This window comes from Mycteria americana, chromosome 7 (genome assembly GCF_035582795.1).
Source record: "Mycteria americana isolate JAX WOST 10 ecotype Jacksonville Zoo and Gardens chromosome 7, USCA_MyAme_1.0, whole genome shotgun sequence".
In the NCBI taxonomy this organism is placed as follows: domain Eukaryota; kingdom Metazoa; phylum Chordata; class Aves; order Ciconiiformes; family Ciconiidae; genus Mycteria; species Mycteria americana.
In genome coordinates, this window is record NC_134371.1 from 53,306,566 (window position 1) to 53,329,182 (window position 22,617).

Below are 22,617 nucleotides of genomic sequence, written 5' to 3' on the forward strand. Positions count from 1 at the left end.
CTAAAGAGCAAAGCGGCAAATGGCAGGGAAGTGTCCTACTTTGTGAACTTAATTTTGTAGTTTTGAATATAGAAAACTGAAAACCCAATGCTCTTTTTTAAACTTTATACTGTTTTAAGTCACTGCATAATCAGGGTCAGCAAAGCTTTATTTACACCCGGTATGCACAGCTGGCAAGAATTTCAAGTTGTGTCTTCTTCGGAGAGAACACTGCTGGAAAGGGAGATCTCGGCACGTAATGCCCCCAGCCCACCTCGGCACGTGCTGCAGAATGGCTCCTGTACTTGGCGATGTGCACTGAAAGGAGGGCAGGATTTACCCAGTGTCACTCTCAGGGCAGAATTCTCTCCATAACAGCCCTAATGCTGATGCTAAAGGGTTAATAAATCAACTGTATGTCTACTGCATGCAAGACATCTTACTTAAGGGATTGATAGATTTCATGGAACGGCACCAAACCGTTCCAAACCCAATCTGTAATGTACACATTTTAGTTCATCTTAATGCTAATAACAAAAACTAAATGAAATATAACACTGCAGTTGTTGGCAGCCATTCAAGTGGGGTTCAAAACAGAAATGCTGACAAAGACTTTATTGCAGCAGTGTCCAATACCTCCCTGGGCAGGCACCATGTTCTCTTCGGTGAACAAATACATTTTCATATTCTGCTGTCACTTTGTTAATGCAAGGTACACAGACAGGAAGACAAAATGTTGTCGGCTTTTACTTTCGGCTTTCAAAAAGTGAAGAAAATAGGGAATCCTCTGGTAGCCAGTGAGACTGTATACATTCTGGATGATTCAAGGTATTGAAATTGACTTTGAGTGTGAAATTAAACACTAAAACACTCAGGTGTGTTGCCTGAGAATAACTTTTTCCCCTGTAACTTTGGCTTCTGTTATCCCCAAGAAAATTCACTGTTCTAGGTTTAGCCCTTGGTTGCCTCACAATTTTTCCCTCCCATTTTTCTGCCTCTTCCTAACTACCTGGATCACCCAGAAAAGGCCTTTTCAGCTGAGTGGAGCATCCTCAGTGATAACAATATAAAATCCTTGTCTTGTACAACCTTTCTTTGTGCCTTATCATTTCTCGTTTTCTGCCGTTTGGTAATACGTTTGGTTTTATTTCATGTCACCTTTCTCCATCTTACCTACCACTTGAAGGTCTTTGCTGCAGGTCTGATGTGAAATCTTTGTTCTTGTAACACCCAGCAAGAGCCAAGTACCACAATCCTAACACATCAAACTTCTGCTTAGGTCAGTGGAAGTTTTGCCTAAGTAAGGCTGCAGGATCTGACCACGGGTTTGCTGTACGCCGTGTATTGCAACGCCTAGCGTTGTTTTACTACCTTGTTTGTTTTGAGAGACAGTTTGCATAAAGATGTCTTATGGGATAAAGTTGTAATAGACCGCGTTACTGGGACAAGATAAGAAAGCTGGAAATTAAAGCTAAAAAGACCTTTGTCTCTTTAGGAAGAAGACAGTGAAGGGTGTCGTATTTCTTTTGGCATTATAATGCTTCCAAATTACATCTGCTCGTCAAGCACTTTCCACAGGGAGGATTGCCGGACCCCACTCCAATTATACTCGAGATGCAAAACCTCCAGCACACTCTGCTTTTTCTCTTTGTGCCGTTTCATCATCTCCCGTCCCCCCTCCTCCGTCCCCACATTTTAATTTAACTTGCCGCTTCCTGCCAAGCCTTCCCGGCTGAAGCCCAGCGGGAACCGAAGGCGCGCCTCGCCCTTCGGGTGCACGAAACGGCATCACCTGCCTGCGCCTCTCCCATCCCTCCCGCGGCCAGCGGGCTGCCAGCCGCACCGGGCGCACCTGGGGCCGCCGCACCGCGCTCCCTCCCGGGCCCCGCCGGTGCTGGGGCGGACGGCGCTCGGCGCGGCTCGGCGCGGCCCGGCGCGGCTCGGCTCGGCGCTGCGCGCCCGGGGCCGCCGGCGGGTCCGGCCCCCGTCCCGGATCCGCGCCCGCGGGGGACCTGCGCGGGGCAGCGCGCAGCATGCGCGGCCGGGGTCCGGCCCGCCTCGGGGGCCGTGTTTGCTGATGTAATCGCCAGGCAGCCAGCGCTGAAACCCAACACCGAGGCAGGCGGGGAGGGCCGCCGGTGCCGGGGCAGGCGGCTGCAGCGCCGCTCCGCCGCCGGACTCCGCGGGCAGCCGCGGGGCTCCCCCGCCACCCGGCCCCCGGCGCCCCCCCCCCCCCCGCCCGGCCCCCCCCCGCCGCCGCGCCCGCCCCCGCGGGCCGTACGCGGGCCGCCCTCGGGCTTGCGCGGAGCTCGGTGGAGACCTCGGGGCCGGCGGGGTTTCATGGACAGGACCTGACCCTGCGGCGGCGCGGCGCTCGGCTCCGGCTTTCCCTCGGATCTCCGCTGCCCGGGCAGATGCATACAAATGCATTTGGGAGCCGAGAGGACAAGGCGAGGACGCATCTCTCCCGCGGCTCAAACGTAAGCGGGAGCCGGGGAGGCGCGACGGCGGGCCCCGCTGCCCCGGCCGGCGGCGACGGGGCGCACCGCACCGCCAGCCCGCCGCGGGGTCGGGCAGGGGATGGGGGCTGCGCCTCGGCTCCGCTCCCGGGGGCAGAGGACGGCGACCCCGGTGGGCTGTCCCCACGGCGCGGGTGGGCTGTGCCGCCAGCCCTACCCCCGGGCGCCAGCCGCAACCCCGCGAGGTGCCGGGTGCCCCCGGAGGAGCGGCGGGGGCTGCGGGGTGCCGGCTCCCGGGACGGAGCCCGCCGGTGCGCCTCTCTCCGCCGCACGCCCCTAGCCCTTCCCGGCGCTCTCCCTTCTCTCTCCTCTCGCTCTTGCTTTCCTGGGTGTTCCCGGTCCCGTCCAGCACCCTGTGTCATCCTTCCCCCGTCCGAGCCCACGCCCCGGCAGGCAGCCTGGCTCCGGGGAGCCCGGCCCGGGGAGGGCTGCGCGGGTGTGCGGCCCCCGGGGAGCGGGGGCAGCCTTCCCTGAGAGCCAGCACACCCCCCGGGCCCCGAGGGGGAGAAGGGGTCCTGGGGGAGAGCGTGCCTCTGCACCCGCAAGTCACCCGCCTGCTCGTCCTCCCTTTTGGTACCTAGCTGTTAAAACACAGCAAACAACCCAAACCTGTAGAAGTTACGTTTAGGAGCTGAGGCTACTCTCTTACTAAGAGATGCCCAGATGAGGTGTCCTGTGTTTACATGCTTCTGCAATAGGCTGAGGTATTCCTAGTGCATCACCATCTGCGATGCAAAGGTAGAACTCCGCTCTCCCCTATAGTTTGCCTAAAAGCAGCCTAGGCAAGACGATTGTGAGCTTTTGATAGTTGTAATGATATTATAGAGGTTGCCAGTATGTGTCTCCTTTTGTAAAGTGCTTATTTTATTCTGGCTGTGGCTTAATTTAAGCTTACTGAGAGCTCCAAGCGGGACAGAGAAGGATTTGTCTCGTGTTGTAGTGAGGATTATGCTGCTAAAGTGTGCCTGGTGCATAATCTGGGTGCGCTTGAATGCTTATGGGCAGTTAGTTACGTGGCTGCCTGACGGTGGCCTTCCCGGGAGATCTGTGTGCTTAATGGCTGTGTCTGTGGGACTTCTTCAGGAATCGTCTGAGTGCAATTTAAAAAAGGGGTTTATTTGATATCTGTAAAGGGATATTGCTGATAGAGAAACATAAAATTGAATTGTAGTAAAGTAGTACAGTAGCAGAGATGCAGTTTACCGGAGTTGAAAATCGGAGATAGCTTCAGAATATGTATACACCTATATGCTTCTGTCTTGTTTACCTAATTTACTTGGCTAGAGAGGAAGCAACCTGGTTGCTTGCCTGTGTTAAGAAACCAGAATTCTTTGCAAAAGGATCAGATTTCCTTAGCATATATCAAACCAGTCAATCCCTTGCAACCCAGACCACCTTTTTGTGGAAATGCCATTAGGTCAGACCTGCTATCTGTATAGAGGTGTTTCTGCAGGTTAAATAAATAAAACTCCTACAGCTGCATGACTCCTAAATCTCTCACCAAACTTGTTGATGGAATATTTAATGTTAAAACACAAACAGCCTTGTGTTACCCTTGTCTCTTGCGAGCACCGAGTTGTAGAACGTTTGAAGAGCTATCTACAAAATACACAGAGACAAACCCCGAAAGAAGAGAGTATTTCACAGGAGTGGGAATTTGAGCTGTATACTTTTGCCTTAATACAGAGGAAAACAGTGTGTGCTATCTAGACAAGAGAACTAGTGTAAGAAATCACGGAGGTACTCATAAAATGGTTCTAAAAATCACATCTTTTTCATTCATTTTTCTCCTTTTAGAAATACTAACAGAGTTGACTGTTCTTCTAGATGTGGTAGTTTCTCATCTTAAGCCAAATGCTGTCCAGAGAGTGGCTAGGCCACCGGGCAGGGAGTTTTCTTTCTCTGAACCACAGCACTGTGTAGGACTCCTCTTGGGCCCCTGCTCCTCAGAAGGAAAGAGCAATACATCTTTTGATCTTCTACCTCTCACCTTATCTTGTGTCTCTCCTTTTTTCCCTTCTTTCAAATTGTGAACTTGTGGCAAAGGATTCAGGAGCTTCCCCCTTGCTGGTTGGGTGCATAGTGGCATCCATGCCCAAACAGCATGCAACTGTCACCTGGGAGGGGCTTTGGAGGCTGTTGTGTCCCCTCGAGCCACATTGATAGTAGGTCTCTTAAAACTTGGGAAACAGCACTGGACCTGCTGGCTAATCTCGTTATAGTAGCAAAGGAAGATATCTTTCTTCTCCGATTTTGAAATATAAGGCTTTTAACCTTATCTTGCAGTCTTTGAGAGGCCCAGGGCATCTCTGTCCACAAGGTGCTCTCACCTGTCCTAAAGCCCTCTTCAGGCTTGATGGACACAAATTGGGCCGTTCTCTTAGCAGGCCTCAGAGGAGATCCAATGAAGCAATGCACATGGGGCAGGTGCTGGTATTTAAACCATCATCACTGATGAGCACAGGGTTGAATGCATCTGTGCCAGTTACACTGGGAACAGGTTTTCCTGCCTTCTCTAGCAGCCAGCTAGTGGTATTTCTTCCTTTAAACTTGGGGTTTAGGAAACTAGCCTGGAATGAAGAGGATGCTGCTGTGCACTGACCAAACCCAAGCTCTGTATGCTGCTGAATAGTCTTCAGAGGGTAGAATTTTTCATCATTGCTTGCCACAACTGGCTTTGAAGCTTATCAGTTTCCTCATCCATCCGTCACCCATAATAGGAAAAAATAAACACGGATAGTCACTGTCCACTCGTAGGAAGAGGCAAACAGCCACAAGATGTCAAAGATTATCAGAAAGACAAGCTCTATTTTAAGTGGTAGAATTGCTCAATCGCATTTGATAGTGCCCTCCTCCAAATGCTTATATAGTTGCCTTCAGCTTGTGCTTGCATGTAAACCAGGAGAGAGGGTGAAAAGGTAGGAGGAAGGGAGGAAGCTCAAGAGATACCTAGACTCTAGGACAGGACATAGCCCAGGGGTATTGGAACAGCTTCATGTGTGATGTTAAATGGGGAAAAATAGCCAGCATTCGAGTCAGCTGGTGTCTTCCTTGCCACATGCTTTTGCATTTTTCTATTGTCATGTCCCAACAGGGCAAGTCTCCCCAAGAGCTATGGGCTCAGCTAAGGCATGCGGTCCAGGGTTTCTGCATGCTGCTTGCTTTGTTCCTTGCAGCTATGGCAGACGATGGATTAAGCCATGTATGCATTACACAGCAGGGAGCCTGGTGGCTTAGTGGCAGTGCTGGTGTGAGAATGGAGACTGAGAACTGGCTGCTATGCAGCTTAAAAGCTGCAAATGCCAAGAGTAGTGATCTTGAACAAGAAGGGAGAGTTTGCATGAATGGATTCTCTCAGAAAGACAGAATTTCATTTTTTCATCTTTGGCTATGGAGGGCTCCCTTGTACAACTTCTCTTTAGGTTGCACATGGTTTCACTTAAAAGAAGTTGTACTTGTGAAAAATGGTAGAAGGAAGGCTAACTTTTCCCACGCATTAGAGGACCTCCAGCCCTATGGTTGTCTCTGGTCCCTGTTTTTTCTTTTAGCTGATCACTCGTCTGTTCTTGACATTAGCTGGAGAGCACTGTGTAAGCCAGACATTGTCTTTACCTCTCACTAAATGTTTCTGTATATCCAGTTACATCTGTGTAATTTACAGCCCTGGGAGCATTTTGGAATTTCTTGCCTTCCCACAACATTTGCTGGGAGGTGACGGAGGCAGATACCTGACACACATCTTGTCCCTGGCTGACATTGTGGAAGAGGCTGTTGTAATGTCAAGAGGAGTCATCTTCACATTTTGGGCTCTGGGGTCCTTTGAGCATCCTGACTTTGGAGTTAACTAAAATGTCTTATGCTATTTTTAATCGCGAATCCATTTTGTGCCCATGAAAGTCAAATAGATAAAGCGTTGCCCTGAGTTTTAGCTGATACAGCGCAGTGCATGGACTTTCTTCCTAACACAGCTGTCTCCTGTCACTGAGCTTCTCATTAAATCAAAAGATGATGCATTGTGTGACACAGAAACTATGAACTTGAATTCTGGTCTTCAGAGCTGAAAAAAACCAAAGTGAGTGTCCCATAGCTGACCTGCTGTTTGGACAACAGTTAATATAAAGTCTTTTGCAGGAGTGGCAGAACTGCTCCAGTAGACATTTCATGGCTGTAGCAGGAGAAAGCCTGAAGAGAGCAATAGCTAGGGACTGCAGTGGTTAATGAAAAAATGTGCCCTTACAAGCATGTTGGGATTTGTAAGGTGTAGTTTCCACCCCACTCCCCTTCTGTGATCAGAACTGGAGCAATGATGCATATTTTTGAATATCCTGTACATTCTGTGCATTTTGTTCTAAAAACCATGATGTATCTACGGTTTTACAGTGGCAATACCAAAATATTACCATTATCGTGCCTTACTGTTCCTTAAATTATTCATTTGTTCCGATTGCCAAAACTTAAGCTCTCTCCATCTGCAAATCCACATGTAGGTGTATAACCAATGGACCTAATTTTGTCCAAGATCCAGCCCACTTACTGGCTTTGAAAACTTTGAGCAGATGTTTTGAAGAATGCTGCAGGAGACTCTTTAAGATATATCATAGCAGGAAAAATATGTTTAGTCTAATTTTTTAAAGCTGCTTTTCCCTGTCCCTGTAATTTGAAATCTTGTTTAAATAAGTGTTTTAAAATCAGTGCGGCAATTTGTGAAATGCCATACTGAACCTGAAAATCAGAGTGGCAATTTGTGAATACAGTCCAGGCTGCTGATCAGGTGGAAAAGGAAAGGACAGCAGAGAGGTTTGCCAGAGGAAGAGTGGGTGGTGGTGGATAGTCCACTTTTTTAATTATCGTTTGAACCAACACACCTGTAAGAAATGGGAATTGGTTGGGTCTATAACGCTTCCTTTCTCCTCCCAGCATTTGCCACGGGTGTTTTTCCTCACAACAGAAATTGGGGGAAGGCTCAGCCAGTGGGCTTTGGTTGCCAACTGTCTATCAAGGGCTGGGCTCGGGGAGGGGGCAGTTGAGAACTACCTGCTGCTTGGGTTGGACTGGGCTGCGGAGGGGAGGGGGCCCACAAGAAGCAGCAGACCAGCTGTGAAGTACCCTCTTCCCCTAAGGAGGACTTGGTTTGAAAACTGGGGTGAAACCCCACGGTAAAACTGCGTAAGGGGAAGGAGAGTAAGTAATCAAACACATCCTCTGCTAGATCAATGGATTTTGACTCTTTTTTTTTTTTTTTTTTCCCTTCACTGAGCAAATTGCTAAAACCAGATTTCTGCTCTGTGATTTTCATGCACTTGGATGTTTCTGGAATGTTTGAATTGCAAACCCTTGAAAGGAATATTAAGATTTTTCACTAAATACTGGTATATATGTGTGTGTGTGTGTATATGTACGTATATGTATATACACGCACAAAAACATTTAAATCATAGCATTATTTCTTGTCATTGTAGCATTACTAATACTTGGTTTATGCATACGTTATCCTCTGAGCTGAAGGCAACCTGGCAGTGAACGCTCAGTGGAAGGAACTTGTCTGTCTGTTCAAACTTGCTGTTTGAACCATACATCCCTGTATAAAGTGGTAGGGTTTTCTTCCTGCCCTTTTTTTGCTGCGCAAACCTGACTAATTAGCTGGCAAAGTTACATCACATGAAGTTACAGGTGTTTAGTTGCAACGGTGTTACTTTCAAATACTGTTTATTCCAGATACTCAAGTGCTCTCTGGCATGGTCCAGCAAACACTTTTAGTCAATCTGGCATTTAATATTATGAAAAATCAATGAGGTTACATATCTTAATGAGCAAGAGGGTTGAGCTGAGGCTTGAGCGTGAGTTGAGTAGTTAGTATCAGAACTATATTTCTGATATTTTAGAAATATTTATTCTTAGAACTAAATAGATATAGGTTACTATTATTGTTACATACATCTGTTTCTGTGCCTGGATGTCCAACATCAACAGAAAATATATTTCTCATTTATTAAAAGATTCAGTCACTGAAAAGGGTGTGATTAGATGCTAATCTGCCTAATAGGATAATTGAGTAAAAACCAGCAGACAGTCTGTTTTTAACCATGGTAAAAATGTATTCTTTGCCCAACATCCAACACTTTTCATTTAAGCAAATTTTGAGCACTTAATCTGTATCAACGTTATATATGTTCATTGCAATCAGTGAGCCTATGATACCTGTCAGTATTGCACTCTTCTATCTGAGCGTGAAGTTTTAAGTCAAAATGTGATGGGATTTTTTTGCTTTTTGAAGAGCATGTCTTGTTTGTAACATGACAATTTTATAATACAGGAACAAAAGTGTGACACAACATTTTCATTTATGGTAAAATGACGTGATATAGTGACAAGACGGATAGCAGGTTAAAAGTATCTAATGATCTCCACAGGCATTAACTTGTCATTTATTTTAAGGTTTCTTTACAGCAACATTTCTTTTCTTTCCAGGAAGAAATTTACTACATAGCAGTGTTCGTATTTGAAGGCTGCTGCAAGGAAATATAAACCAGATGCAGTTACTTTAATAATATAAGCCAGTGTAAAATATATGTACTATATATGAGGGCATACATAATCCTTGATCTTTGTGTAAAACGCCTTCTCAGCATCAGTGGAAAGTTGTACAATGTGATGGCTTTGATCCAGGACTTGCTGAAGTCAATGGGATCCTGCCATTGACTTCGGATGTTGAATCAAGCTTCTAATTCCTTGGAGTTCTGAAACTGTAGATGTTTTCTCACATGTTCTTTTTTTTCTTTTCCTTTTAGGAAAACTCTCCTTTTTATTGCAATATGTATAGCTGTGGGTGTTGCACAAGTACCCAAACAAGGTGAGAACGCTTTTTTTATAACAGGACATTTGTATAATCTCTTACTAGATGAAAAGAGTAAATAAATGGCTGTTGTTACTAGTGACCTTAGGTTCAGTTCCTTAATGGTCACTTGAAGAAAATACCAGCTACAGCATAATGAGAGCAAAAGTTTAAAGCAACCAGTTTGGAAAAGATGACCTTTTGAAAATTACTCAGATTTTCTGTCTATGAAATTGCTTACATATTTAAGCAAGCTCTTCATAAAAGAGAAGCCTTGTACAGTGAAAAGGCTTTGATTGTGTTCCCACTGCAAGTGGGTGTCCTTGGGGGTGGCAAGCTATGACTGAGTTACCTTTGCACTTAGGGCTGTGCAAGCAAACCACTGCATATAATAAAGGCTTAGTCTAGGCTGGCATCATTAAACCAAAAAGTGAAATTGTGTATTCATTTGGTTTTGCATTCAGATGCAGATGTTAGTGAGGAAATAGGGTTGTCTTGTTTTGAGTTTCTTTCTTAATCTGCCAGCTCTTATAACTGCACCAGATGTGCAGCTTGCACTAGAGACTGCTGTGGGAATATTAGCATCCCGAGTGGCGGAGGTAACATGCCACTTAGTCATTGCGTATCTGCCAGGAGAGTGGCAGCATCAGTTCTCTGCCATGTTCCTTCACCATACAGGTGAAGCAAGAAATAGATCATCCTTGGCTGGTAAGTATGTAAACTGCAAATACTCAGCTGAATACAGTTGTGTTGCACAGTTAAGACTCGTTCCTGATAACGTTTTGCTAGAGCCCTGTGGGATATCTCAGCAGCCTCCCACCATTATTCTCACCAGTTTCCTTCTCATCATTCCCTATGACTGGCAAAGCTTGTTTTTTTCTTCAGTTGCGGGTTTTTTTTCCTGTTCTCTTTGTAGTTTTGCCTTCCATTAGTTGCTTGTTTGCCTGTTAAGATTGGTTGTTGATTTTTTCACATTCAGCTCAATAGGGGACATATGTGTTCGTGATGATGGGATTTTCCCAGATTTTTCTAATAGCTGAGCCATCGGAGGAGGGGCAGCACCCATAGATGTGTGTGGCCTGCCCTGCTCCAGGCCTGCGGGATGGAAAGGGAAGAGGCTGTCTTAGGGAGGCAGTTTGCACTTTCCCGGTGTAGCGGGAGCAGGTGAAGGATGCCAGAGACAAGCGTGCAGTGATGGTTTGAGTTGTCTTCGTCCCTCCAGCCCACCCTCCTCCTCTGCAAAGAAATAAACAATTTCTCTCACTTCTCATGTGCCTCAGTCTGGGAATTGCTTTTCTAATGAAACTTCAGGCGAGGACCGTGAAGGCTACAGGACTGGAGGGGCAGCAGCGGCAGGGGAGAGTGGGTGCAGTCTGAGGCTTGTTTGCCTCTTGGCTGAGAGTACCTCCATGCACAGAGCTTCGCAGAAATGGGGTAAAGCCTCCAGTCTTGACATGTTTATATTTGGTTATTTTTTTATTTTGTCACCAGCAGATGAAGGCGCTTTCCTACTCTTTTTTTTTTTTTTTTTTTTTTTAATTCCTCAGCAGCATTTCTAGATAGCCACAGGAGAAGCCTTACTGAATAGAAACTCCCCTCCACCCCCTGTGCACAGAAGCCATACACAACTTCATTTTCTTTAAGGGCTTGCTTGGGATCAAAATGATGCATTGAACCTTGATGCAACTTTCTGCCCGTGGGTGAATTTGGTCCTTCACGCACTTTTTTTGCACAGTGTGTAAACAAGGCTGCAAAAAGCAGTTCAGAGACCAGCAGACTGAGGAAACCTCCTCAGAAAAAGAGCAGCTCAAGTGTATCCTTCAGTCTCAGTATATAACCTGCAGAGCTAGCACTATTCCATTTGCAGTGCTTAGAGTTTGTCCAGGAACAGGATTGTCTGCCCATTAGGAATATGTGAACACTTAAGTTGTTATTAAAACTTTCTTGGCAGTGGTATTTTGCAAAAAAGACTATTCTGCCAAATATGAAGATGCTAGCTAGAGTAATTAACATTCCTTCTCTCCTGAGCTGATGGAACAGCCTGTGCATGCTTTGCCTGAGAAGCTATGCCTTGTTCACTTTGGTAGGCTGCTATAAATTGTGTTCAGTGAAATACATATCAAGATACAGCCTCAGCCTTTAGGAGCAGTACTTTGAGTGTGGCTCAAGGACATTGCAGAATCAATGTATCTGGTCGGCTTTCCTATGCCAGTCGCTCGGCCTGGTGTCCGGGAGAATACTGGTTGCGGGTATCTTAATTTATCCAGTTGCAGATGCAGCATCACCTAGGAAATGGGCAACCTGATGAGTAATTACCTCAGTTCTGGTGGAGCTGAGCGATGAATGAGCCTTGTCTTTCCCTTACCCATACTGGTAAAGGGAAAGTGAGTAATGTGTGTACTAGGATTGCTGAAATGGAGAGAGCACCCCAAATATCCTCCCTTCAGAGTAGTCATTAGTATGGAGGAATGTGGAAAATGAACAAGAGAGACTGAGCAGAACAGGGGTGTGGAACGATCAAACAGCCAAATCCCCTCATGCCTCCCCGATTCCTTTTTGGGATTTTTTTGTGCCACAAGAGGGTCAGAAGATTTTTTGCCAAAGCCCGTGTTAGGTTTTGCCTCCCCTCATGATGCAGTAAGGTTGTAAATTTTTCAAGTCCTCCTAGAAGGTGGAAGGAGAGCACTTGACACCAAAAACCCAAAACAACTTTTCCTTCAAGAAGATGAGCCGTTAAAATTTCGGGGACTAATGGGTTGAATGAACAGTAAGTGAAGACAGATGTTGTGCAGACATGGGTAAACAAAGAAAACTGACTACTGATAGGTAAAGAAAATAGTGGTTGTCATGCTGGGAGGAAGAGTTGAGAGAGTTGCCTGCTCCCAAAACCCTGTGTACTGCCAAGAGCTTCTGAAAGCCTTAAAATAAAATAAAAATACATGTTGGACCAGAAATGAAATGCCTGGCCAAAAAAATTTGGAACCGTCTTTTGGCTTGACGGTGGGTTAACAGGCAGCAAGTCAGCAAGGAATAATTAGTTGATACTTAATCTTTTGCTGTCGTTTTTCACACAGCATTTATTTGTTTTTAGCTTTCTCAGGACCTGTCATTGTTCACAGAAATCTGCTTGCAGGATGTGGAGAATGTGTCTTATTTCTCATCATGCTCTCAGATGATTTTCCTTTTTTTAATAACTTTTAAACAATGTCCTGTTTTCAAATCAGAACTGCCAAAATTTTGGCAATTTTGCTTGCAGTTTGAGATTTAGTAGCGATACTCTTGAATGCCATTTTTAAATTGACTGTTTTAAGCCAGTTTAAGTTTAAGCTTTTTGTTTTATACTTCAATTTATAACACTTTGGACAGATCCTGTGCATCGTTATTTTTAAATACAAATATATAGTTACAAATATTTTAAAATACAAGTACTTGCCAAATATTTCAGGTTAGGATGAAATATTTAGGCACAACCTTAGGTTAGATTATTCGCTGTTCTCCTCTGTGCAGTCAGCTGGCCCAGCCAGTGCCTAGAAGTGCTGGAGCAGTGTCTCCAGCCTTGGGCTCTTATTTGCATGTGTAAGACCTTTGCGTTGCCCAGAGCTCAGGACCTGTGTTTCTTCTTAGCTTTCACAAGGGCAATACAAGTACAGCTTTCTCCTCCAAACTGCATGCAGACCACACAGGACATGGGTCCTGGGAAAGTGTGGTGGTTCATTAGCAGATGCCTTGTGCTTGGAAGCTCTACTATAACCTGACCTGTGTTATCAGTTTGACAGATAAAAATACAGCCATAGTAGATTAATTGCTCTGAGGCAAAACATCTTGAGAAATTGGCGTACACATGACTTTCTGCAAAGATATGCTTTCTCCGTACCTCTGTCTGCGCTGGCTACCCGCCAGGATAATCTTGGCGCGCCCGTGAACCTCAAACATGACTAGAAACGCTACAAGGTGTGTAATTAATTTTCAAGATGTACGGTGCATTCAGGTTGATGCTTTTGGTTCCAATTTATAAACTACTTTCAAGGAAATCTCAGGCTCTTTTCATAATTTACCACTGAAATGAAGCCAACATCTGTCTATTCTTAAAGTTTGCTATGAATACATTCAGTAAACAGAGAGAGGGAAGACTGGGAAAGGAGACTTTTTTTCCCACTAAAAGAGTGAACATCCATTTGTTTCACTTGCTCTTTTCTCTTTATATAGCAGAGAATTCTTAACTTTTCTTGGCTACTCCAAATTTTTGTTATGCCATTTAATAGCTTTATTTACTTAATATAAGCACAACGTGCATAGTAAAAGTACCCTCCGCTAAATGCTATGGAAAGTGCCAGTCTCTTCCCAGTCAGGCTTATCAGATCAGTGCAACTGTTAGATACTACTAGTCATCTTTAATATAGGCAGGTCACTGAAGCTTAGGTCCAACCAGTTGTTCCAGTTAGGGGAAAAAAGATGATTATCGTATGCTTCTGTGCAATGCTGTTTATAAAAACTACAATGTTCAGTTTCCCCTTGTGCAGAAAATCAGAAAATTTAGCTTGGAGGGACCTTGAACTCATCTGGTTCTAGCTCCTGCTGAGATCAGAGTCAATGTTCAAGTTAGTTCAGGTTGTTGGGTCCTGTCCAGTTGGGCTTTGAAAATCTCCAAGAATGGAGATTACACAACGTCTCTGGCCCCCTGGTCCAGCACTTAACCGCTTTTGCCGTGAGAATGCTTTTTCTTTGTATGGAGTTGGAATTTCTTGTGTAGCAGCTTGTGCCCGTTACTCCTCAGCTTTTCTCTGTCTTCCGTATAACCCCAGTTCAGATCACGGACAATTGTAATCAGATACCCCCAAGCCTTCCCATCTCCAGGCCAAGCAAATGTAGCTCCTTCAGCTTTTTCTCATGTCATGTGTTTTATCCCCTAACCTTCTTGTCTCCTATTTCCGTGACTGCGTTTTGTCTCAGTCTCTGCAGTATTTCTGTGGCACCTTTCACAAATACCCAGACAAGCAGTTGACCAGTCAATGCCACAAGTGCTGTCTTGTCTTGCATCCCCACAGGAAGACTGCTGGGGACGTGCTGTTTAGCTCCTATTCAAGCCTTTGTAGTGTTTCTGTTTCAGCTGCATCATAAAGGATCTAACGGTGTCTTTATATTCATCCTAAGGAAGGAGGTCTTTATGCCCACCAACTCCAACATGCCTAAATCTGATTAGGCAATACCAAATGAATTTGGTCATCTTTGACCATTGATTTACCCTTTAGGAAGAAAGTGGCTTTGATTTCTTACCCCAGGTCAGATCTGATTTCAGTTTATCAGGAGGCTCGACAGTTGTGTTTCTACCCATTAGGTGAAGATATTTAGCCAGGTAAAAGATGGAGGTACTGTAAGGTCCAGGCTAAGGAAAGGGCTAAAGCACAAAGCTCACATTTATATAAGACACTAGAGAAGCCAACAGTGAAAATACCACTGCCTATTGCACGCTGTAGGAAGATCTTCCATCCAGACTTCTATATGCCAAAGCCAAATCTATAGGACATAAATCAGTAGGACAGCTGGTTTCTCTGTCTCCTTAATGTCCACTGCTGTCTCCCGCTGTGGAGTGCACTCTTAATGTAGTATCCTGTCTGAGTAGCCGCAGCCTTGCATTCGCTGGGCAGAGAGACGAGCCAGAAGATGGGAGCACTGCCCCTTGGGTCCTGACATTTCTCTTCCTTCCTTGCTCCTCACCACTTCTGCTTCTGCAGAGTTCATCTCATCCCTGGCCCTAACAAGTAAACCGTGGAGAGGGAGAGGAGGCGGCAGCAGCGCACTCTGTTGCGTCTCCCCTTGGAAAGATCCTTGTTTTCTTTTAGTCTGACTAGCTTTGGCACAGATACATACAATCAAGGGTGACCCCTCGGGGAAAACAATTCCCTTTGAAGCCAGCTCTGTAATGGCACAGGGCCTTGCTTGGCGGGAGGAAAGCTCCCTGGTGGAAGCACAGCAATTCGTCCCAGGTACCAGTTGCATTACCTCTGCAGCACGTAGTAGCTACTTAGCAAGGCTTACCATTTTATTTTGCTTTGAGCCAGTGCCTATCTTCTGGTGCTCCACTGGTGTGTTACTCTGTTATAAATAGCTTGTCCCTTCTTAAAAACAAAGCAAACCACCCCCCCCACCCCCCCCCCCCCAATATTTTCATCTAAACTTTTCTGATAAAGAGGAAAAGCATGGGTTTATTGCAGAAGGTTTTTGCAGAGGAAAAAGTTAAAGTTAAAAAAAAATTATCCGCTTGAAGAATAGGCAAGATTAGCTAAATAAGGAACTAACAAAGTGTGTTCATCGAATACTGTGAAAAAGTTGAAGACAGCAAATGGGGATTTTTCAGTTTCATAAATGAACTAACCTACAATGGGCATTACGTGGACCTTTCTATGTGGTGGGTTGTGTTTTTTTTTAAGATTAAAATTTTGTTCTGGCTTTATTTGTTTGATTTATGTGAAACATTGGTGTGTCTTACACTAGCGATTTGGTGGCCTTGCTGTGTGCAGTATATATGCTCTGGGAAGTACGGATTTGTTAAGATGTTGTGCGTACATTTGTTTATATGGGTCTGAATTTATGAGCTTGTAAACGAAATCAACAGTATGCCTTTATTTCTTTTTACAGCAATAGATGTTCTTCATCAACTAGGCCTTGTGAAAGATGTTCAACAGCCCTCAGAGACAACAGCGCCCTCAACATCATCTCTGTTACCTCAGGGTGTTCGTCTAACCGTATCAGGAGTTGTACTAACCAGTGATGCACATATTGAGTCCCCCATCACTCAAGTCATACCATCAAATCTAGGGCATCAGTTCACCGTACTGGTCGGGTTGTACTCTTACAGAGTAAATAACGCTTTCCTTTTCAGTATTAGGAACAAAAGTAGACTGCAGTTTGGTATCCAGTTGCTACCAAGAAAGGTAGTGGTGTACACTGGAGGGAAGCAGTCCGTATACTTTGATTATAGTGTTCATAATGAACAATGGCATTCATTTGCCATTGACATTAGAGACAAGACTGTCTCGGTATTTGCTGAGTGCGGAAAGAAGTACTATAGCAGGGAAATACTTTCTGAAGTGGAGAGATTTGATTTGGATGGTTTATTTACTCTGGGAAGGATGAACTCTCACTCTGTCAGCTTTGAAGGAGTTATATGTCAGCTAGATATTATTCCCTCTGCAGAAGCCTCTGCAAACTACTGTAAATATGTAAAGCAGCAATGTCGCCAGGCTGAAACGTATCGATCTCTGCTAGGAGCTCCACATGTGTCAGATGGGCTGGATGTTTTTCCAAAGATGATGATTGATGAGAAAAACCAGTCAGAAGGCATATCAGCTTATAGAAGGGAAGAAACATCAAATGTTCCTGTTACCAATGTTGCTCAGATTCACTTTCTATCAGAAGACTTTGAGTCAAGAAATGTCTCTGCATCGGAGCTTCCAGAGGCCGAACCTCTGTTGCTGGAAGCTTGGCCTGAAATGGAACTCCAGGAGAACGTCAATCTGCCTCTTCATCAGCAGGAGACGAGCAAAAAAAGAAGCATCACTAAAACCCCCACAGGTTCATATCCAAATGCTTTAGATAATACCACAGAAGATGCAGGCAGACAAAGTGAGCCTCCTCTCATCTCCCCTGTAAAACAGAGTAAAACTAAAAGCAAGGGAATGGACAAAGCAAAACAGCATTTAGATGAACCAAGCAAAAAGCAGCAAGTCTTCAACGCAACACTGCGTGGTTTGCCTGCTGACCTCTCTCTGGATGATCAACTCAGTCCAGGGCAGGAAGGTGCATTTGATGCTGATGCGACTTACCACACGGCAAACAGTTATGACATCGGTATTGATAATTACGCTTATAACTATGAAGATCTTGACAAAATGTTTGAAATGGGAAGTGTCAGAGGTCCAAAGGGGGAAACTGGACCTCCTGTAAGTTATCTTTACTACTCTTTTTACTGTCATGCAGCAACATACATTTACAGAGGCTTTGAAAGAAACCTCGCAAAGCATGCCAAAGCTGTGACTGCAACTTTTCCTGGCTGTACTGTACAAATGCTTGTCTGCCTTAAGTATGCCTCTTTCCCGCATGTAATTTTGGTGTAAGTGTTGTATATTTTTATTTACTGGCAGAATACAAAGACATTCAAGACATTCATGTTCTGGTGAAGTGGTAGGCAACCCAGGCTTCTTTAAAATTTGAAATGCAGCCAGATGTTTGTAACTGCTAATTATGGAGACTGCTCACTTAATAAAATTACAGGATAAATTCATACAGTATGCAAATGTAGACACTGATCCATGAAAAGACCAACCAGGCGGCTTGGAAGACTGACATAGTTTTCTCAGTTGAGCAGTGCTATCAAAATTCATAATTGTAGAAAGAGACCAGTTGCAGAGTCTAGACTGGTAAAACCATTTGTAACCCAAGGTTATGGGGTGATGCAAACCTGCATGTAAAATGATTTTTAGAATAGTCTTACAAGATTTTGTGGTATCTTTTCAGTTCACAGTGTAAGTGATCCCTGAAACAATTGCAAATGCCCAGTAGTGCTTTTAATAGAAACCCCTTTGTCCTTTCTTATTGTGTGCACAAGGCTCATAAACTTTTCAGTACATAAAAATGGGAGCAATATATATGAAGCTACAGACAAGAAATAACAGCAGTTCCTGCTTAGCCTGGGAAATATGATAGTTAGTGCTTGTTTGAGTTTTTGGTTAAAATTTTTAAACCATAGGATGGAGTAGATAATGGCACTTTTTTTCTTCTTTTTTTTTCTTTTTTTTTTTTTTTGGTGTGTGTGCATTTGTGTGGTTATTACTGGAAAGCAATTTGATATGTGTTAAGCAGCTCCTAATATACATTTGCATGTGCCCATAAATTTACTGCCTGTATTCTTTCAGCACTGAAATATTTTTTTCTTAAGGTAGTCAGCAACTGAAAACTTATTTAAAAGTTCAATTTTTACTCTAAACAGGATCCAGATGCAAAGGGATTGTTACACAATTGAAAAATGTGTTAACAAGTAATTCACAGTAGTCCAGGGGTGCTCTTGCTTAATCTTTTCTGAATGTGAAGTTAGTCTTTTTTTCTCTTTTTGTCCCTTACAACAGTATTTATGGGGACATATCACTAAGTATGTAGCTGTCATCAACATGAGGTTAATTTCCATTTTTGGAGCTTAGGACATTTAGTAACTGCTAATGGAAGCTTTTAATTTTAGCACATAGCTTGTACATTTTGTTTTCAGTCAGTTACAGCCAAGAAAGTTAAATCCATTCTTTTTCGCATGGCACAGAAATGGCTGCTGATAATGCTGTTGGTTGTTTGCATTACTAAGAAACTCTAAGCAACTGCTCTGGTTTTTTTCTAGACACAGACGCTATACATGGGGTGTCAAAGATGACAGCTGATTTGGAGAGTTTGAAGATGTCTATTACCATTTTCTATGCCTCTCTTACAGACTGGGGACGCAGAAGTTTGTCTCGCCTAGGAAGGCAGTTAGACCTTGCGTTTGGTTTAGTGTGTAGCAGTGGATATGGTGCATTTGTGCTGAAGTGTTTTGCTGGGTCAGGATTTAAATAACGTGGCCAAGGTGTTGGAGATCGGTGGCAGAGCTGGGAGGTTTCTTCTTTGTGGGCACTAGGTTGGCTGAAGGGGCCAGCAGCACCTACTGAAACAGAGGCAAAGCTAAAGCATTGTGTTGCCAGAGAGGTCGATGCCAAAGGGAGCAGAGGCCTCTGCATGGCCTTTTCCACACAAGCTTCTGTAAAGAATTGTGCTCCATGGAGGTTGCGTGGCACAGTACTTGCCACTGTTGTTGCCCTCAGACTTGAAGAGGCGGTCTTGGTTTGCTTTCTCAGTCTAGTACACCCATGTAGAGAAGACCAGAGATAATCCAGCTTTTATCTGTGTGGCTCTAACACTTTAATACATAACTACCCACAGAGTCTTATCAGTGGGAAGCCTAAAAAAGCAACACTGAGAAACTTGCAAAGTTCCCTTGCAGCAAAAAATCCTGATAAGGCATGAAACCTCCCTTTTTTTTTTTTTTCTTCTGTCATTATGTTGTGGTTGGTTTGAACCTTCTTTCAAGATTTCAATGCAGAAATACTGTTTGTTCTATTGGATTTGACAGGCAAGAACTAGCTTTTGTGGTTCTTAAACTCCTCAGCTTCGTTTTAGCTTTTAATCATCTACCAGAACTGATTCTTGCCTTGTATAATCAGGCCCCTTGTACTCCATGATCCCCACAGCTGTGGAATTCACCCACCACTGCAAAGCAGGGCTCCAGAATTCAGGCTTTCATTTATGGATAGCATATGGAAAAGGGCACCTATTTCTTCAAAACTACTAAGACCCTGATTAAAATTCTAGCAGTTGCAATGCCGAAAATCCTCTACAAAAATATAAGGTGAGTTTAAAGTGGAACAGTCTGGTTTCCTGAACCACTAGTTTAGAGGGAAGCTACTCCATTCATCTGATGAACCAGTCCTTTTTGTGTTGCAGAGGGTGTTGGCACTGTATAAAGATTAAAAAAATAGATCAGGTGTGTATTTTTAGTTGTTTAACTTTCAAACTGATATTCTTCATTGCACAGTCCTAGAGCAGTTTGCAGTAACATGACGCATAGTCCCACACTTGTAGAAGGGGGGGTTGATGTGAGCTGAAGAGCTGATTTAGGTTAGTTGCTGGTAGGTAATTGCATCTGCAGGCCTATCTGCACAGGATTTGGCTTCCTCTGAGAAATGAGCTAGGAATTAGTTTTCTCTATTGGAAAAGCTTTCTGGATTATGAAGACGCTCAGCCAGGAGGCGAAAGTAGAAGACCAAACAGTGGTGTCCTTAGTCTATCTAGTTGGTAAGGAGAAGCAGTCTGGAGATATTGCCAGAGGAATTGGAAATGCAAGCCCTGCATTAGGCAGAACTGAGTCCTGGATGAGATGCTCTTATTCCAGCCAACAGGTGTGAGGGTGAGAACACAAAGAGGGCAGTTCAGAGATCCTAAATCTGGTGCTAAATAAACAGTAGTAAGGGAAGTGTCAGCAGAGATTTCACTCTTAGCTTATTTCTCAGTTGAACAAAATTGCTTGCTGAGGCTCTCCCTAGCCACAGGGGATATATTGGGCAGTTAATCACTTTCATGCATTTTAGCTCTGCAGGTAACCCTCACGTTTCCCTACCGAAGCTGAGAAATCTATCTCAGTATCTGCTTAAGATAAAAACTTAAGATTCTTGTTGTTTTATTTTTAATAGCAAAAAGATGATGTTAGTCTTAAATATTTAAACATTTCTTTTAATTCACCTGGAACTGATGCAGTTTCCCTATCTTCTGCACAACAATATTGAAAAGCTTTAATCCATAACCCAAACCCATATATATATTCCTCTGATGTTGATGACATTGCTTTGGCTGTTGTAGGAATTCTTGGCAGAGAAAGGGAAAGACTTCCACAGCTGTAAAGAAAGGAGGTTAATCATACACAAGCAACTTGCCTGCTCTAGGGCATTTGGAAAGAGAAGTGTGTGGGTGTTTTTATCATTTCCAGTGACATGCAAATGAAGCAAGAAGAAAAAATAGGTGGACATTTATGTTTGGTAGGATCCTTGTTGCTCAATAATTAAATTAGTCTCTGAATTAAGTAATATGCTTTAAAAAGGTAGACAAAGCATGCTAGGAGTAGGTAGAAGAATTCTGAGTGACAGAATCAGAATTCCAGATGGTCTAAAACTGATGGGATGAAACTTAGTGCAATAGTACAGAAATTAAAAGTACAAATAGAGGATGGGGGGGTGATTGGTTAGGCAGTTAGATGAGGGTGATAGAGTGATGTTATAGGGCACTAGAGAATAAATGTGTCTTATCACTGTCATGCTTGATACTCACCAGTCCTGGTAATGTATCAGAGACAGGGTATTTTCCTACTGGTTTGGGTATGCTGAGGCTGCACTTTGGAGAAGTGTCCTCAGTTTTGGATGATGAGCTTTGAAAAGGATGCAGACAGACCAGGAGGATTGCAGAAGGTTGCAGTAACGGTGGCACAGTTATAGAAAATATGATTCTAAGTAAAGGTTAAAACAAAAGTGTGTTTAGTAATGAAAGTAAGGGACAAATGTTATAGTTCTGCAAAGAGTGAGTTAATAAAGACACTTTTTTGCCTGTTCACAGAAAGTATGGCAAGACAGAGGAGGAAATTTTAGGTGGGACATAAGGAAAACATGGCTAATCAGAGTGATACCTAGAACAAGTGATATTAGCAATGTTAGAAGTGGAATTTCCTTTTGTGGAGAGTTTTTTAGAAGAGGTTTGGAGCCTGATGTTTCTGTTTGCTTCCGTGCTGTATTTCAGATATTTTGGTCATGATGTGCAGAAAGGCTCATGTCTTTTTTGTTTTGCTGAAGGACTACTTGCCTTTGATGGATCAAGCATTAAACTCATATGTTTATTTAATTCAGTCTTTTAAAAAAGTGTCTGAGGTGAGCTGAGGTTGAGTGGCTGGAGTGTAGTCTAATGCCTTTTAAAGAGAAATGTCGTAGTTGTTTTGCAAGAGAAACTTCAGTCGGTATGATTTAGGTATTGAATGGCAACAGGATTGGCATATGCCTGTGCAGACGTTTTAACTACTTAATGCAGAATTTACTGCTGTGCATCTGAAATCTTAGCGGCTTGTTATATGTAAATGAAATGCTTCCTATTACCTCTGGGTAGGGAAAGTTTAAAACACATGTATCCATAGAAGGGCTTCAGTATCCTAGAAAATGTCTGTGAAAGTTCACCATTACATTCATCCCAATGACCATTTGAAAGGTAGTGAAAATTTCTGGAAGAGTGGCATCTACTTTTATTATTTCAGGATTAAGCCATGATTATTTGGAACTTGAGCTTCTCCGCTCAATAGCTAAATGAAATTTTCACAATTCCTAAGGACAGTAAGGTGTAGTACCTTTCTTAAGGTATATATGATCTGTTTTGAGCAAACTGATCTTATTAAATAAATGAATTTTAAATTTGTCACAAAGTTTACACAAAGTCACTTTTTGTTGGTAGTTAAAATGTCAAATGCAAAAAAAGCCATTAACACTTTTAATTGCTTCAGGTTTCTTTACTGTTTCCAGTAGCTGGAGGAAAAGCTATTCAAACAAGTGACTAATTCCTTGGTTTGGGAGATTGGCTCACTCTCAGAAGTTGACTTCTGTGGCTTACATGGATGCCTAAGAGGCATAAATAGTTTCCTAGCTAGTATAAAAACAGTCATGCTGATTTGAAGTTGTAGTTGCT

At 43.6% G+C, this 22,617-nt stretch overlaps 1 protein-coding gene across 4 annotated transcripts in view; it reads left to right on the forward strand.

Annotated features, from left to right (window-relative positions):
• Positions 1-2,165: 2,165 nt before the first annotated feature.
• Positions 2,166-22,617, forward strand: part of COL24A1 (collagen type XXIV alpha 1 chain) — a 155,013-nt gene continuing 134,561 nt past the window's right edge. For all 4 annotated transcript variants that reach the window (XM_075508461.1, XM_075508463.1, XM_075508462.1 and 1 more), the window contains exons 1-3: positions 2,166-2,459; positions 9,287-9,348; positions 15,967-17,270. In XM_075508461.1, the coding sequence (XP_075364576.1) occupies positions 2,404-2,459; positions 9,287-9,348; positions 15,967-17,270 (1,422 nt within the window). In that variant the 5' untranslated portion in view covers positions 2,166-2,403. The remainder of the gene's footprint in view (positions 2,460-9,286; positions 9,349-15,966; positions 17,271-22,617) is intronic.